Source organism: Rhipicephalus microplus, chromosome 3 (genome assembly GCF_043290135.1).
Source record: "Rhipicephalus microplus isolate Deutch F79 chromosome 3, USDA_Rmic, whole genome shotgun sequence".
In the NCBI taxonomy this organism is placed as follows: domain Eukaryota; kingdom Metazoa; phylum Arthropoda; class Arachnida; order Ixodida; family Ixodidae; genus Rhipicephalus; species Rhipicephalus microplus.
In genome coordinates, this window is record NC_134702.1 from 114,297,178 (window position 1) to 114,315,660 (window position 18,483).

The 18,483-nt window shown below is 50.9% G+C and overlaps 1 protein-coding gene across 1 annotated transcript in view; it reads left to right on the forward strand.

Moving 5' to 3' along the window:
* LOC142803297 (neprilysin-1-like) overlaps nt 1-18,180 on the forward strand; it is a 73,453-nt gene extending 55,273 nt beyond the window's left edge. The window contains exon 8 of the mRNA XM_075888428.1: nt 17,839-18,180. Coding sequence (XP_075744543.1) covers nt 17,839-18,177 — 339 coding nt within the window. The 3' untranslated portion in view covers nt 18,178-18,180. The remainder of the gene's footprint in view (nt 1-17,838) is intronic.
* The last annotated feature ends 303 nt before the right edge of the window (nt 18,181-18,483 follow it).

An 18,483-nucleotide genomic window follows, 5' to 3' on the forward strand; every position in this document is an offset into this window, starting at 1 on the left:
CGCTACCAACCCTCCCGTCATTCTGCAACAACCTCGTAAGCCCCCATCATTCCGAGGATCTCCTGGTGAAGACCCGGAAGTGTGGCTGGAGAAGCTGGAGCGCATCCGCATCTTTAACAGGTGGGATGACAAAGAAACGTTTCGCCATGTCTTCTTCAATTTAGAGGATGCAGCTCGAACGTGGTTTGAGAACCATGAAGGCTCCCTAACCGACTGGACTGTCTTTAAGAGCGAATTCCTCAAGACATTCGCTACGGTTGTGCGGAAAGAACGAGCCGACCTTTTGTTGGAGACGCGAATGCAACACCCTAACGAAGGTGTTGTACTGGTCGCTGAGGAGATGAAGATGCTGTTCCAGAGAGCTGACCCCGAAATGGCAGAAGAGAAGAAGGTGCGCTTTCTGATGCGGGGAGTTAAACAAGAGCTCTTCGCTGGGCTCATCCGCAACCCCCCTAAGACCGTCGTTGAGTTCGTCACCGAGGTTTCGATGATCGAGAAGACCTTGGATATGCGTTCGCGGCAATACAATAGACCACTCAACACCCTTTCGGTGAACCCGGTAAACGCCTCTGGATTGGCGACGGATGACTTGCGGGAGACCATCTGCGCCGTCGTTCGCGAGGAACTGAGGAAATTGTTCCCAGCAACGCCGCAGCCCCAAGTCGCCTCCCTCACTGGCATCGTCCGCGAGGAGGTTCAGCAAGCACTGGGGAATTGTACGCCGCCGGAAGCATCTTACGAACCACAAGCGATGACCTACTCCGCTGCTGCTCGTCGACCCCGACCCGTCTCAACCCGTTATCAAGAGGCCCCGCCGTACCGCCGCCCAATGTCACCCGCCCCACCCCCTGTAACCCGAAACCAGGCGCCCAGGAAGACCGAGGTGTGGCGAACGCGAGATAATCGTCCGCTGTGCTACCACTGCGGAGAGGCCGACCACGTCTACCGCCGCTGCCCGTACAAGAGGCTGGGTTTGCGTGAGTTCTCCGTCGACGCACCCCGCCCGCGAGCCGGCCAGCCCCCATTTGAGATCGAAGAATACCTGTCGAACACCAGCCGTGGACCATCCCGTTTCAACCGTTCGCCGTCGCCCTACCCGTACCAATCCCCCAATCGTCGCAGCAATGCTGACTTTGCCCGTTGAAGGTCCCCCAGCCCACGAGGGGGAAACTGAAAGCAGCAACTTCTGGAGGGGAAGTTGCACAACGACGAAAAAATGAAAACCCTCCAACGACGCAAGACCGTGATTCACGACATGCCCTCATCCCGACGACCCGACGACACCCTGACGACAGCTACGCTGCGCGACGCGTACCCGAAATGACGAAGCCTGCCGCTGAGAAGACGACGATGACGACGCATAGTGCCCAACCATCAACACGCGCAAGTCGCGATGCGACGCCCCGACGCACCCAAAATTCGAGAAAAGCGGCATCCGACGTCCAGTTGTCCATCGACGGCCTTGACCTAGTCGCCCTTATCGACACGGGAGCCGACTACTCGGTCATGAGCGGGTCATTCGCGTCCAAGCTAAAGAAAGTTACGACCAGATAGGACGGTCTGCACATACGCACAGCAGGAGGCCGCCTCGTGACCCCAAGTGGAATGTGCACATCGCGCGTCACCATAGACGGCACTACGTACCCTGCGGAGTTCGTCATTTTGCTTAACTGCTCCCGCGACGTAATTCTCAGAATAGACTTTTGGCGAACAATGGCGCAATAATTGATCTGCAGACTAGGTCGTTAACGTTTTCTTCCGATCACTCCATGACGCCGCAGCCGAACCTCGGACACCGTGCTGCTGTAAGGATCGCCGGCGATCACGTCACCCTGCCACCCCGCGCAAGCTTGATGATCGCCGTCTATTGTGAAGGTGCTGCCCATGACGTCGACGCTATCGTGGAGACTGACCAAAGGTTGCTTCTAGACCGTGGTGTGTCTTTCGCAAGAGGCATTGCGCGGTTTGAGCAACGCAGATCCCACGTTTTGGTCACCAATTTCACCGAGAAGTACCAGCATCTAAACAAGGGCGCTGAAATTGCGTTCCTCAAAGAAACGCAAGAAGCGAGTCAAGTGATCGCGGTCGCCACCTTTGAACGCGCACGCGCAGATGCTTCCAGGCTGCCACATCCTTTCGACGTGAACCCGGCGCTGTCGCAAGAAAATCGGGACAGATTACTGGAGTTGCTCCGTCGCTACAGGGAGTGTTTTTCCTCGAACTCGAAGTTACGTCAGACACCTTTGGCGAAGCACCGGATAATAACCGAAGATGGAGCCCGACCTACCAGACAGTCACCGTACCGCGTTTCTTCAAACGAGCGCGAAGCCATCCGGACTCAAGTAGATGACATGCTCAACGACGACATAATACAGCCATCGAAAAGTCCGTGGGCTGCACCGGTTGTACTCATGAAGAAAAAAGATGGCACTTTAAGATTATGCGTTGACTACCGGAGACTAAACAAAATCACCAAAAAGGACGTGTACCCCCTGCCATGAATCGACGACGCCCTCAACCACCTCTGCCACGCCAAGTACTTCTCATCTATGGATCTGAAGACCGGCTACAGGCAAATTGAAGTGGACGAGAGAGACCGAGAGAAGACTGCATTTATAACCCCGGATGGTCTATACGAGTTCAAGGTGATGCCGTTTGGGCTGTGCACGGCGCCCGCAACGTTTCAGAGAGTCATGGACACTGTTATAGCAGGCCTGAAGTGGCACACTTGCCTCATATACCTCGACGACGTTGTCGTATTCGCCCGGACTTTCGACGAACACCTCACAAGGTTGGAATAAGTACTCGAGGCCATTCGTACGTCGGGGTTAACGCTGAGGCCTGAGAAGTGCCGTTTCGCGTACGAGGAACTCAAGTTCTTGGGTCACTTCGTGAACGCCGCAGGAGTCCTAACTGACCCGGCAAAAACATCAGCCATTGCGAACTTCCCAAGGCCGAAAGATAAGAAGGGTGTGCGAAGGTTTCTCGAACTGTGCGCACACTACCGGCGCTTCGTCGCAAACTTCGCACGCATTGCAGAGCAACTCACGCGCCTGACGAAAGAAAGCACCCCTTTCAGCTGGGAAAACGACCAAGAAAAGGCATTCTGCGAGCTGCAACAACGCCTGCAAAACCCGCCCGTGCTCGCTCATTTCGACGAAAACGCCGAAACGGAAATGCACACGGACGCCAGTGATATCGGTTTGGGTGCCGTCCTCGTCCAAAAGCAAAGCGGTTACGAAAAGGTAATCGCCTATGCAAGCCGTGCTCTGTCGAAGGAGGAGAGAAACTACTCTGCCTCCGAGAAAGTGTGCCTGGCTATCGTATGGGCCATTTAAAAATTTCGTCCATACGTCTATGATAGACCGTTTAAGGTTGTGACAGACCATCATGCGCTGTGTTGGCTTGCCAATTTGAAGGACCCCTCTGGCCGTCTTGGGCGGTGGAGCTTGCGCCTGCAAGAGTTCGACGTTACAATATTCTACGAATCTGGCAGGAAACACTCCGACGCTGACTGCCTGTCCCGCGCCCCCATCGACCCACCACCACAGGACTCCGATGAAGACAGCGCGTTCTTCGGAGTCGTGACAGAGAGCAACCAAGCCGCCCAGCAGCATGCCGACCCTGACCTCCGCGCCATGATCGACTACCTCGAAGGACGCAACGTCGTCGTGCCTAGGGCGTTCAAGCGCAGCTTACCAGCGTTCAGCCTCAAAAACTCCATCCTAGTGAAGAATTTCGACCCCGGAACGAGAAAAAATTACCTACTTGTCATCCCCGCAGACCTTCGTGACGAAATTTTGGAAGCGTGCCACGACTACCCGTCTTCCGGACATCTCGGAACAGCTCGCACGATTACAAAAATCAAGGTGAAATACTTCTGGCCCCGCCTTACATACGATGTCACCCACTACGTCCGGAGCTGCCGTGACTGCCAGCGACGAAAACCACCACCGACGAGACCCACCAGACTTCTGCAGCCGATCGCCGTCCCAACAAGGCCCTTCCAACAGATCGAAATGGACCTTCTGGGCCCATTTCCTACATTTCGATCCACGAACAAATGGATTGTCGTAGTGACAGACTACATGACGCGCTACGCAGAGACCACCGCTCTTCCGAATGGAACTGCACAAGAAGTTGCAAAGTTTTTTATTAACCAAGTTGTGCTGCGACATGGAGCCCCTGAGGTCCTAATCACGGACCGCGGAACGACCTTCACTGCGGAGCTCATGCAAGGAATTTTACGCTACAGCAACACAGATCACCGAAGAACGACGGCGTACCACCCCCAAACGAATGGACTAACGGAACGGCTGAATAAGACAATCGCGGATATGCTGTCAATGTACGTCGACGTTGAACATAAGACGTGGGACGAAGTCCTCCCGTACGTCACGTTTGCGTACAACACGACTATCCAAGAAACCACGCAGATGACACCGTTCGAGCTCGTCTACGGAAGACGGCCGGCTACGATGCTCGACGCCATGCTTACGCACGTAGAAGACGACGACCTCAACGCCGACGTCCGAGGATACCTCCAACGTGCGGAGGAGGCCCACCAGCTCGCTCGAGTTCGTATAACGGACCAGCAACTGGTGGATGCCGGACGCTACAATCTCCGACGCCGAGACGCCGAGCACCATCCTGGAGATCGTGTGTGGGTTTGGACTCCCATTCGACGACGTGGACTCTGAGAAACTTCTACGACGCTATTTCGGACCCTACTGGATTCTACGACGTGTTGGCTAACTAACGTACGAAGTGATTCCCGAAGGTGACTCCCGTACATCACGACGACGCACGCGGCCCGAAGTCGTCCATGTGGTTCGCTTAAAACCTTTCTACGGTCGATGACGAACTTTTATTTTACTTTGTTTGGACTGTCCCTTATGTTAGCATCGGGTCGATGCACTCTTAGAGCGGGGGTAATGCCGCGAACCATGCATTGGGTTTGTTTATTTGTGTTTTGTTTTTTCGGCCTGGCTGCGCCGGCCTGTGCTATCACTGTTTTCACAGCGTTTCGAACAAACGCTATCACAGCGTTTTGAACAAACGCTATCGAACAGCGTTTCGAGCGTTCCAAACAAACAGCGTTTCGAACAAAGGCTATCGCAGCTTTCTCGATACAATTCGACTATTCGAGAAACCCTCGCGCCGAGGGATATAAATTCCCGCACAGCCGATGCCGCGACATTCGATCGCCGACGCTCGCTAGCGTGCACGTCGTTTTGCCGACCACTGCTTCGCCGCCTGTGTATTCCGTCAGTTGTTAGGGGAGCACAAGTTCGCTCCAATAAACTTGTTTTCCTTATAGACAACTGCGTCGTCCTTTGCAGCGTGACAATATATATATATATATATATATATATATATATATATACATATATACAGAGAGAGAGAGAGAACAGAAGGAAGACAAGGTAGACAATAGAACAGCTTGCCGACGGACGGGTGTTATCTCTCTGTATCATTGCATCACAAGTGGACATTATGACACTTAAACCTCATGTTTGAAGAATCCACTACGTGTCTTCGCTGGTCGTCGGCAGCGCGGGTCTTTTCTCCGTTCAGTAACACCGTTAACGCTTCCTTTATTGTAGACTTCACGACCCGACCACCGCTGCACTCACACACTGACTCTTCTGTGGGCAGCGTCGGTGGTTTTAAGGTACCACGAAAACAGGATCGTCAGACCTCTCTCCGTCCGACCTTTCTCCGTCAGACTTTCCTCTGTGTATTCTGAGTGCGTGAAAGCGCTCATTTCTGTTGTGCCGCACCAACTGCAAGCTCCCAAGCCCTACCACACCACGATCGTCAGCAACATGATGAACGATCTACCACTTACCGAGCCATGCCTTCCAGAGAATGCCAGCAAAATGGGTCGACACCAATCGGAGCCATATTACAAGATGTCTCATGCATCGGTGTAAGCTCAGTCGCTCATATCCCAAGTAATAGCTCCTTGGCGAAAACCAAGAGGTCTAACGAGATGGAACTTCTCGACCGAAACGTGTCACAGCTGACCAATTCTCCTGCTGGGGAGACTGTCGGAACACGTCGTCTGCATGCGATACTCCGACAGGGACCATCAGATCGACTACCTAAGGAAGCAGTGCACCTAGAAGGCTCGCAGATCATTGCTCCCCTCACATTTGATCTCGAGGGACAGACAGCTTAGTGACACACAAGCTTCGCAAGACACCCACCTGCCGCTCGACCCGCCGTATGAAGTACACCTGATACAACAGTGTACCACTCACAATTGTTACTCATGTCTTGTTTTCAGAACTACGACAGCTGAACCATAAGCTTTTTTGGGATGAGCCTGCTACTATACGAGGCAGTCAGTGTCGCCCGCGAAAACCATTTCCAGTGAGTTTTGAGAACACCACGCGTTTTAAACAAAACTCACTAAGCGACAGAGCACATTCTGCCTGCCGGAAAACACACTGGCACATCCTAAGCAGCGTCGAAGAGTGACCAAGGTTATAGATTACCGCAACACATGCAGTCAAAGTGTTCCCACGGAGTCTATCGACAAAGGTTTACGTCAGACCTCACGTCCAGCATCGTCGGGATGTTGCGGCTGTAAAAGATGCTGAAAGTGCAAATCTGCTGGTGTGATGAAGAGCCATGTTAAAGACAAATGTTACGTATGGGAGGACTTCATCGCGATTCTCGTGATCTAAGGCTAGATACATCGTAAGCCTATTAGCAATGGTTTCGTTGATTGGTCTACGGGTTGATTGATTTGTGGAATTTAACGTCCCAAAACCACCATTTGATTATGAGAGACGCCGTAGTGGAGGGCTCCGGAAATTTTGACCAGATTGGTCTGCGGGTGGTACGCTGTTGCTGATAAGTGTGTGGTACCACACAGCTAGAAGATATTGTCACGTGCGTGGTGAGAGTAAGATGAAGACGTCAGTTCATACGCGCATTTGGACAATTTTATGCAGAAAGCAATAATGATAAAGAAGAGGAATGCTCTGGCACTCCTCTTCTGAATGAAAAGACAGACCTGCTTCTGCTTTCTAGACCTGTTAAATATAAGAGTTTTCTAAATTACTTGAAGGGGACTCTGGTGCTGTGATCATTCAGCGTCCATGGGGATAATGGGTAGCGCGCACATTTGCCTAGTTTTTGTACTTGCGAGCAACAAATCGTACTTGCGGCTTTGTTTATTGCCCAAAACAGTTCTGTTTTGAACGAAAGAATGAACATTTTTGAACTTCGTGGCCTGATTCGAAATTCTAAGCCTAAAAGAATAAGGTGGTGATGCGCAAACAATAAACATTTGCTTTTTTTGTCAAAAAACAGCTCTAAGCCACACGAGCACACACGGAGTCAGGAGCAGACCAGAGTACAAAAATTAGACAAACGTGTGTTATATTCATCATTTCCACGCTCACTGAAGTGCCGTGCATTGCAGCTCACATAGACACTAGCGCCAGAGTACCGTCTAATTTATATTAGGAAACTCTATGCTGTTAAATGCAACCCCCGTCTTCATTTCGCGACACTGGTGGAGGTGCTGGAGCCTGCAATCTCATGCGCGAAAGTGTTGTTCGGGATTCTGCACCCACTCCAGAGCCTCAACATCTTCTTACAACTCCAGTAGATCGATTCAGCTGGTGCCTACATCCTGAGTCAGGAACTCTAGACTCCGTCTTCTTGCCAGTATGATGACTCCTACAACATCTTCGAATATTCTTTTTGCTCAGTTGACTCTTCTTTATCAGGTGACTTTTGAGCCTCCTTGTGTTCAAGAAGTATTCCGTGGAGTAGCGTATGAGGAAGTTGAAGACTGGCTTGAACAGTTTGAACGGACCGCTGTGGTAAATCACGGGAGCACAAAAGAGAAACTTGGCAGCGCCTACTTCGCGATGCGAAGTAGCGCTCGCACATGGTACGAGAACAGGGAGGCTGCATCCAAACCTGAGATAATTTCCGCCAAAAGTCTGTCGAGACGTTCCTGAGCGCGAACCAGTGAGATCTCCACAACTGCTGAATCAAGCCTGCTTGGAAAAGCCGAACAAAACCATCGCCATGTCTGCTGAGGACATGATCCGTCTGTTTTGCCGAACTGACCCTAACATGCCAGAGGTAAGGTAGCTCCTGATGCTAGGAGTTACGGAACTGGTTTTTTCCGGCCTTATGCGCAATCCACCAAGTCAGTCGATGAATATACCAAAGAGGCGACTATCAGTAAGCGGGCACTGCAATTGCCTACTATGACGATGTTAACGAAGCCAGGGAGTGGTTCGCTTTGAAACCAGACGACGTGACTGTCCCAGCCTCGCCACTATTGTTAGTCGACATTTCATCTAATCTCTCACTCTCAAATAAACAGCCTCTACTAGAGTTGATGCACCAATTCCAAGATTGTTTTCCGTTAACGTCGAAGGTCAAGCAAAGAGCACTGACCCAGCACCGAATCACTGTTGAAGAAAAGATGAGACCAATCCAACAAAATGCATGCCGTTTGGCTCCGAAAGATCGCGAGGCCACTCAAAGGCAAGTTTAGAAGATGCTCCAATATTATGTAATACAGCCTTCAAAAAGTCCGTGGGCATCCTCCGTGGTATTGGTTGAAAAGTAAGGCGACAGCTTCCGTTTCTGTATATATTACCGCAAGTTAAAACAGTTCACGATGAAAGACGTCTATCCACTGCTACGCATTGATGACTCTTTTCACCGTTTGTGGCTTGCACGCTATTTCTCATCAATGGACCTGCGAAGCGGCTATTGGCAGATAGAAGTTGACGAGAGAGATCGTCAGAAAACTGCCTTTGTAACACCCGACACAGTCTTTATGAATTTAAATCGCTTTCATTCAAGTTGTGCACAGCACCAGGCACATTTCAGCAGTCGCTGAGCTACCATGACTTAAGTGGCAGACATGCTTGGTCTAGATAGACTAAGCATGGCTCAGCTACCCTCGAGGAGCACCTAAGTCGCTTATTCGCAGTTGTACAAGCTATACGCTCAAATGGCCTGATTTTAAAGGGACACTCACCAGGCCCCATACAAAATTTTAGTTAGACCGTGGAGGTTGTTGGCTGTCCAACGAGGAACATTTTGCCACGAAAATTTTTTGAATAAGTTTATTACAAGCTGAGAAAACTGTTTTCATGAAGTGGCTGGAAACGAGGAGGAGAGGAGGTGAGCTCGAAACCCTTGCTGCTCCTCCACATAGCCTTCGCAAGCCAAATCTCTTCCCTACCCTTTTTGACATCCAGCCAAGCGGTCACGTGTGCATGACGTGCCCGAAGGAGCCCAACACCCGTGCATGCAAGCGGTGTTTTCTTTACTTTTTTTGTTGACCAGCGCTGTTTTGAAGTGTACTGCCTGCTTCTTCGGGCGAGTTCCTCTCAAGCTTTCCCAGAGAGCGGACGTGCGTTTCTTGCTCTCGCGTGGAGAGACGCCTTGGACATGATGCTGAGCAGCAGCACACCCACTAACTCCTACATCTGGAGGAGGCAGCGTTGAGCCTCTACTTCTGGATATCTTCAATCACTCCTTTTCACGACTGAAACCACCCCCCACCCAATACTCCCAGCCCCCGACCGCAGTACACGGAAGATTTTTGTGAGAGAGCTTTTCCCAATCCAGGTGACAGAGACGCTAACCGTAACGACGAACTCGCACTACTCGCGCCGCCCGATGCTCGCGTGGCAGCTGCCACAACAGCTGCTCCTGACCGCGACGCCGGTGCCACCCAACTCCATCCGACTCACCTACGTTAAGCTGTACATTGAGAAATCGCAGCCGTGTTAACCATGGAAGTGGTCGCAGTCGAAGGAACCGAGATCACCCCTGAAGACGCCACCCTTGAAGCCGGATGGATCTCTTGCCACCGAAACAAGCAACACAAGCATGCATCGAACGCTCCGGCATCACCCACTGGCCAGGGAAGCGCGTCCAATACCCCAATGCTGAATGAATTGGCCCAGTGTCTTCCTCGCAAACCTAGGCAACCGCGTATGCCAGATGATCACGTCAAAGTTATGATTCGCCTGACGGACGGCCTCAATCTCTCCAAAGTGGGGGAAGCACAACTGCGCGATTCTATTCTACGCGAAGTAGATCGGCATGCAAGGCTACTTAAAGCGGACATTTACTGTGCATGCGTTAAATCTAATCTCATCGTAGCAAACACACCTCATCTATTCAAAGCAGAAATCTGCAGTCGTATCTCTAAAATACAGGTGTAAATGAAACCTATGACGTTCGAGGCTACGTTACTTCCCCTGAGAACACAGAAAATGAAGTGATCCCTGATTTCCCCCTTTATGTCTCTCCTTAAGACATCTCAGCAAGTATTGTTAATGACCGCAATCCCACGATACCACAAGGTCGCCGATTGGGAAATACAAACACGGTACTCAGTGTATTCGATGGCGACCAAGTCCCTTTCCATGTCTACAATTGAAGAGCCGAATACAAACGTTACCTACATATGAAGCGCACCGAAGTCTGCGACAAATGCGGGACAGTCGGCCACCATTCAGATCTCTGCCCCAAACCTAATGCCGTAATCTGCACGCTGTGTGGCACAACCAACCCTGCTACTGCTCATTTATGCACCCTTAATTGTCTTTGTACCACTAAGCCCACCAGACAGGTGACAAAACCTGTCCTCAACGCTTCTCACTTATTGTCGCCAAGAAAAAGCGAAGCTCCAACAACTATAGTACCTCTCAACCACGGTTTCCGCGCAAGATGCTCATCCGGAACGACAGGAGGTGAAGCCTAGCGACACCCGCTCCCGCAGTCCCAGTCCAATCTCGAAGAGTCGTGGCTCACGAAGCCAATCAAAGCAGCGGCGCAAGAATCAGCCCCAGGAGCTCCTGTTGGGATCTGCGGCACCCGAGGCTTCGGATGGTCACCCCCTTCAGCAGCGGCAACCTGTCTCACCCTCGCCACCCAGCTGGGTTAGCGTTGCCTCCCAACCTGCTCCTATACACAATACAGTGTCTACAACTACACACACGCCCACACCCAATAAGGAAAATGTGAAGTACTATCACACTGGAGCTGTGTTCAGTCCGTACGCTAGTAAAAAAACTTCGCATGAAAATGCTGCTTTTCGGAAACGACTTGCCCAGCAACCTCCGCCCTCTTCTTTACTTCACTCTGCTAACCTTCACGCCAATACCACCCCCACCCCGCACCCCCTAAACGAAAGGCTCCAGACACAGAAGAACCAGCCACACCATCGTCGCAACCACTTACCGCCTCAACATCTCTTTTGCCTGTAGAATTTGGACCGCAGCAATAACTCCACGAGACGATTCAAACTGTTTTTGAACGGCAGTTACCAATAATGCTCGAACAAACCATCACGCAAACGCTAGAACGATCCCTCGATTCAATCTTCACAGCAACGTTAGAGCACCACCTTACCTTAATTCTCGACAAAAAGCTGCAAGCCCGAGCGACGATTATCAAGAACAACATTGAAACCGGTTGTGCAAGGAACGCCGGTGCCCCGACCCACTCGTAGTGCGTCTACTTCTGCTGCCTCATCGCTGCCGACGAAGCAACGCAAGTGGCGTTCACGCCGGACGCTTCATCTCTCTCTCTCGAGATAACTAAATTGTGTTCATAAAACTACGTGTTCCCATCGAGCTGCGCACATGTGTCCCGGCTGATCGCGCTGGCGACGCAATGCGGAGCTACCTGCGTGACCAGACCACCACACTAGTTCAAGTGCGGCCAATAAGCAAAACATCTTGGTCTACAGTAATACCATGCTGGCTACGGCCTAGAAACTCTTCGGTGACTTGCAGCTGTAAGTGGAGGATCGACAGCTGCCTTTCCGATGCCCCGCCAAGGTGTCAGGGGATAGATGCAGGGTGTCATCACCATCAACCCTGCTGAAACCACGGAAACGATAAAATCGGAACTGTATTGGCCATGGGGAACCATCCTCAATATCCGAAAACTCGGAGACTCAGCAGCGGCAGTGGTGACTTTTGAGGGCACGAATTTTCCCGGCTTCCTTTTCTACCACTGCGCGGCCACGTTTATCCGCCCTTACAGCAAAACCGTTCCGGCCTGCACTAGGCACAGTATTATCGGCCATCGGCCGCCAGTGTGCCATCACCCCACTCCTACACAATGTAGCAAGTGCGGCACCCTTGGGCCCGAAGGCCTCACTGAACATGATTGCCAACCCAAGTGACTTCCCTGCCAGGGCGCCCATGAGAATGGGACTAGTGGCTGTGCTGCAAAATACCGGAAAACCAAGTAGCCCTCAACATCGCATCGAGGAGCCACCTCATCCTCGTCACAACAGAACAAAGTCACTCGCCTGAAGCAGACTGCTCCTTCAGAACCGGCCAACACTTGCGCATTCCCAACGCTCTTGGAACCGGCGGTGTCACCTCAGGTGGGCAGTTGGGCAGGGGTTGCTGCTTCCAAGCCTCTTTGTCCCCCCTAATCTTCTTTTACCTGAACGTGTGACCCTTCGCCAGCAAGCTGTGCAGCTTCAAAAGCAAAATTAATTGCTAACAAAAGAACTCGCACTGTTAAATAAGCAACTTGCTCCCCAATAACAAGGCTCTGCAAGAAACCTTGGTACGGCCGCCCCCGTCCACGCGGCTATGCCGGCAACCTCCAAGCCTAGCCCTAACGCTACGAGCATTTTGAATAACCCTCCGGCTCCAGTAGCCGATGCACCTACTTGCCGACTAACCAAATTCATCTCAGCAAGAACGCGTTATTCGCATGGAGGATGTCTTTACGCGCGTCAAACCAATGATCAGTCACCTCGTCGATAACTTTTCTCTCCAACCAACACCTCCTGGAAAAATTATGCGTGGAATATGAGTCGCGAACGTGCCGCCCTACCCTCGGATTTTACCCTCCCCCCGGTACAGAGGTGATTGCTTGTGGCGGTCGCCCCCCCCCCCCCCCCCGGCGAACACAGCAATGCTCTCACAGTTGCCTCCGAGCAGCTGTTATGTCACGTGACAGAGCGGTATGGTAATGTCACGTGACAAAGCGGTACTGAGGTGAGCGATCCCACGTGGCGGACGGGTGCAACACTCGGTAGGAGACATGGCCTCCTAGATTTTGTTCTGCAGCAACCTCTCAATTGAAGAAAGAGCCACGTTCCAGGCTTAGTTTTTCTAGGAGGCGTTGGTCCAACGCATAGTAGTATAGGCGATTCAAGCCTGGGAAGTCGCTTAGTTTTATCCCAAAGAATCGCAGTCGCGCTCCTCTTCGGTTTGCAGTACGTGTTTAGCTTTCCGACGTCATTGTAAAGTGGCTACCACCACCTCGCCGTCAGACAATCCGACATTCGTGCCTCTCCCTGCCTTTAACGCTCTGAGGAAGACATGGAGGGTGAAATATAAAACATGGGATATTCATGATGGCTACAACCTATACATCTCTTTCAAGTTTGTCTTCAAAACTCAAGATCATACAGTGGAACTCTAGAGGGTGTAGGAACAGGCTAAAGCGCTCACACCTTTCCTTCTTCGTCCACTCAATCGGCTCTCAGTCGGCCGTGTTGACAGTTAAACAATCTGGCGCGACACCAACTCTCCCTGGATAATACTCCTTCGTGGGAGGCACCACTGTATGCCTTCTTGTGCATTAGGTTTACACGACAATACAGGCCGACCTCGATCTGGTTCTCTCATGCGACTATTGTATGATTTAAGCGCTGCCTCAACAAAGAGGCCTATCATTAATTCACAAACTAAACGTGTATTGTCCCCCTCTTTTTTCGAGGGCCTCCTTTACGAAGCTGTTCGACAGGGAGCTGATAGTCCACCCCTGGTGATTGTCGGGGACTTCAACGCCCCCAGCCCCCACTGGGATTAACACTCTGAGAAGGCCAGGGAAGAAAACTCAAAGAGCTCATTTGAACACTTAGCCTCACGCTGTTTACCTATCCAGCACAGCCCACGCGTTCCGGCGATTCGGTCACACGCGACACAACCCCTGACCTCTCCCTGACTCGTAACATTCGCGACGCTACATGGGAAAACTTGGGCGAGACTTTAGGAAGTGAACACTTTTTGCTTCACATTTTCTTCACACCACGGCAGAAAATGCACCATTACTGGGGCCTGGCCCGTCTCACAGACATGACTAAATTTAGAATGCAGCCATTTCGTATGATCTCCATCTCAGGCGAATATGTGGCGTGGGCCTCCTATGTCCTTCACAAGCAGCAGGCAAACACTCGCACCTTAAAAACCTCTAATTTGACTCCTGCAATCGACCCACACCTCTAACATCTTAAAACGCTCGCCGCGGGCTTATAAAGCGTTGGAAACGTAACAAGCTCAATCGAAAACTTTGCGCTCGCATTGAGGCGCTCACTGCAGAGGCTGCGGCATACTATGCACAGCTTGCCGATTCAAATTGGGCGGACAACTGCACAAATGTGGCGAACAAAATGAGCTCTAAGGGCATCTGGCGGCTATTTCGTAGCCTTTTTGATCCCTCCAGCACTCGGGCAGAAACACAACGCCAGCTCCGCCGTGCTCTTCTTGCCTATCAGGGCAGTAAAGGTCAACTCGTGCGAGAATTGTTTGACTGATACATCTGTCGTACAACTGACCCCGTAGGCCCAGAATATACGTATTCCGGCACCCCAAAGACTAAGTTCAATGTGCCATACATGCTTTCGAATTTGTGGGCTGCACTGGCGAAAATGCAACAGGGGCGACCCCTGAGCGGGTTGGCATCACAGTGTGGCTTCTGGCTAACCTTCCCGGTGAGGCACCCCGCTCGCTACTCCACCTGATAAACTCAATATGGGAGGGATCCCCGCTCCCGTCAGAATGAATGACATCACTTGTCACATACACACCCGAATCGGGCAAACCGGCAAGCATCGAGCCACTAAGACCAATCTCACTAACCTCCTGCGCCAGAAAGCTCGTGGAAACCCTGGTCCGCGAACGCCTTTCTGTCCACCTGGCGGCCAAGGGGACCTTTGCTGACACGGTGTTTGGCTTTCGCCCACATCTGTCGGTGCAGGAAATCCTGCTCTAGCTAACAACACATCATAGAACTGACCAATATGTGCTGCAACGATAAAGCCGTGCTCGCACTCGATCTTAAAGGATCGTTTGAAAACGACAAACACAGTAGTATTTTCTTAGCCTCTCTAGCACAAACTGCGACCAGAAAACTTTCAATTACATTCGAGCCTTTTTACCTCATCGCGCCGCTTTCATCCGCTTCGATTCTATCGAACATGGCCCCTATCTATTAGGCACAAGAGGTACACCACAAGGTGCAGTTCTCTCGCGCTACTCTTTAACCTAGCCATGGAGAACCTCCTCTCCCTCCTGCGCGAGGTCGAGGGAATACATCACGTACTATACACCGACAATATCACAATATGGAACAACACTGGCTCCCCAACACAAATCGAAGAGCCCCTACAAAAGGCTGCCTTTCTGGTGAACGCCTACGCTGCTTCGTGTGGCCTAGAGTGCTCTCCAGCTAAATCGGCTATTCTCTCCGTGTCCGACTTACCTCCACCCCAGGTTTTGCTTCCGTATGGTCCCGTTCCATCAGTCAAGAAATTTTAAGTTCTTCGCCTCCACATCACTTCATCTTTGGATCCCAAGGACACAATAGCAAGCCTCCGACGCACCAGCGAACAGGTGAGCGGTATGATACGGTGGGTATTTACCAAGCGCAGCGGCCTCCATGGGACTCAGTTCATGCGGTTGGCCCATGCGTTTGTGACCAGTCGTGTCCTGTACGCCTCACCTTACCTTCGCCTGCGTCGTCACCATGAGCACCAGCTGGACGTCCCCCTTCGGTCGGTATACAAACGGACACTCGAGCGTCCCACCTTCCCATTGCCACCCCCAACAGCCGATTCGCGGCACTGGGGGTACATAACTCCTTTGCAGAGCTGCGGGAAGCTCATCCTGTTAGCGAAATTAATCGTCTGTCCCAGACGCCCTCAGCGTGACGTCTACTACACAGGCTCAGCATCAATGCGATCTCCGATCAAGACACTCCGACGCCCATACCAGAACTTCCGGGTCAAAAGCTATAGGTAGAGCCACTACCCCGCAACATGAACCCCAAACTACATTCCGGCCGCAAACCAGTACGTTCCGCAGCACTTCAGGCGTGACACTCCAACTGCCCTGGCGTTTTTTACGTAGAGGCTTCGGGCCCCTCCCCCTCAGGTCACTTCACGGCCGCCATGATCACAGAGTGAAAACACGTCGATGGCCTCTCCTTTAGAGCCAATACTGTGAAGCAAGCTGAGGGGGTTGCCATTGCTGTGGCCGCCTCGCATCCCACCTCATGCATCATCTTGATGAATTCGCGCTCAGCCTATTCTCAATACATTCAGGGCTCCATCGCCCCACTGACAGATGATTTATGTCAGGCAGCCTCTAGGCGCTTTAAGCTTCAACCCATTCGTATAGTATGAACCCCAGGCCACTCAGGCCTGCCCGGCAACGAGGCGGCGAACACCGCTACCCGTGTTTCTCTCATCCGGGCCGTTGCCCCTCCATGTCCCGAGTTGGAATCTGGCAATACGAATCTGACACGCTTTTGCAGAATTGTTTCCTATTACCAGACTTCGCGCCGCCTGTACCCGGACCCTGCAAGTGGTCTTGAGAAAGCGGACGAACGAATATACGCCACCTCCAGACGAACACCTATCTCAGTCCGACTGTCGCAAGGTATCTTTTGTCGGAAATCAGTGGCACCTGCATGACCTGCCAGGTCCTGGCCGACAGCTACCACGTGGCCCAGAACTGCGAAAACGAAAGAAACAGCGTCATAAAACTTTCTTTTGGGAAATCTCTATCTGGTCGGCGTCGTCTCAGTGGTGTCATCATCGACAAGCACCAAAATCGTTGTTGTTGAGGCATTAAATTAAAACAAATAGAGCTGCTTTGGAGGACTTGTGAAAAACTGTCCGGTTCACATATATTCGCGTGGCATCAAAAGGTACCAATCAATCCAACGGCTTTTGCTCATAGGATGCCGAAGCTTGGTGGAAGTTCAACAAAGTCCACTTGAATAGTCCACAAATCGTTCGTAAATAACACCTTCAAGCCACTCTGAGTGAGCCTGTGAAGCCAAATTCTCTGGAACTAGCTCACCCGGAATTACTTCCTAAATGTCTCCAAGAGAAACTTGTGAACCATAACGAGTCGTTGATAGCGATAAAGTGCGTGTGAACGTGCTGAACTATTTGGGAATTTCGCCAGGGCGCTTTACAGTACAGCGCCTACGCATCACTGAACTGCGTCGACAGTACTGTGATGGCATGGCTGCATAGAAGGTGGAAAATAAGACCCGACAGGCAAGATGTTTCAAAACGAAAAAAAAGATTAGTCATGAGTATCTGACTGGTGTCTAATGATAAAGGTTTTGTCGATTCTGCAAATTTGTCGTACTTTTTAAAAAATGCAGATTTTCTATTTCAAAGGCAATTATTTTCGAACTTTTTTTTGCCCTTTCATGCTTTTTTCTGAACAATCAAGGTATTTACGATCACTTATTTCAGCTAGTATTTAGCGCATATGCTGAAGCAGAATTATTTTGTGTCAGGAAGTGATCTTCTACAACACGTCTTATACTTAATATCGAGTTATTGTTTGGTACCTGTAGTTAAAAGTTACGAAAAATGAGCAGTTTATTTGTTAGTGGTAAATTTGCTTCAGTTGGAAGAGGAATGGCTCAAGATTACAATGTAAACAAAATAAACAAAAAGTGCATAAACTGCACCTAAAATACACAGCAGTTATAGGGCTGCCAATGTTGCTTTGTTCCTTTATTATATAACATGATGCACTTTGCGGCTTTTGTTTGCAGCTTTCTTTAAGCGGTCAAGAAGAGATGTTGAATGAGACGGTGGACTCCGAGAACCTAGGGGACCTTGTGGGTACCAGGCTTGCTTACGAAGCCTTCACCTCGTTGCCTGAAGAATACAAGAGGGTAACACTTGCTGGATTCAACATGTCATCGGAGCAACTGTTCTTCATCAACCTGTGCAACCAATGGTGTGCACGGAACAGCAAACCAACGCTACGACACGCACCATCCCGCTCTCGCTGTATAGTGCCCTTGAGAAATATGCCAGAGTTTTCCAGAGCGTTTGGCTGTGCGGCGAGAACACCGATGAACCCAGATAAAAAGTGCACCTTTTGGTAGTGCATGGCCCATGGCTTTTGCTGTGTTTCGCCGTGCGTGAAACGTGCTAGCTTTTTCACACTTTTTTACTCTATAAATTACAATAAACAATGTTTTTCACGCACACAAGAAATGCTTCATGCTTGTTGAAGTTTATATTACAGTGAGTGACGTGATTTCGAAAAGAACTGCTTTTGGTAAGAACTTGTACCTTCCTATTCCGTCATCCATATGTTATAACAGGTGAGCGAGAGCTTCACAGTGCAAAGCTTCGCAGGAACGGTCTATTCCGGCAAATACCACAAAATAAACATTTATATGCAGATA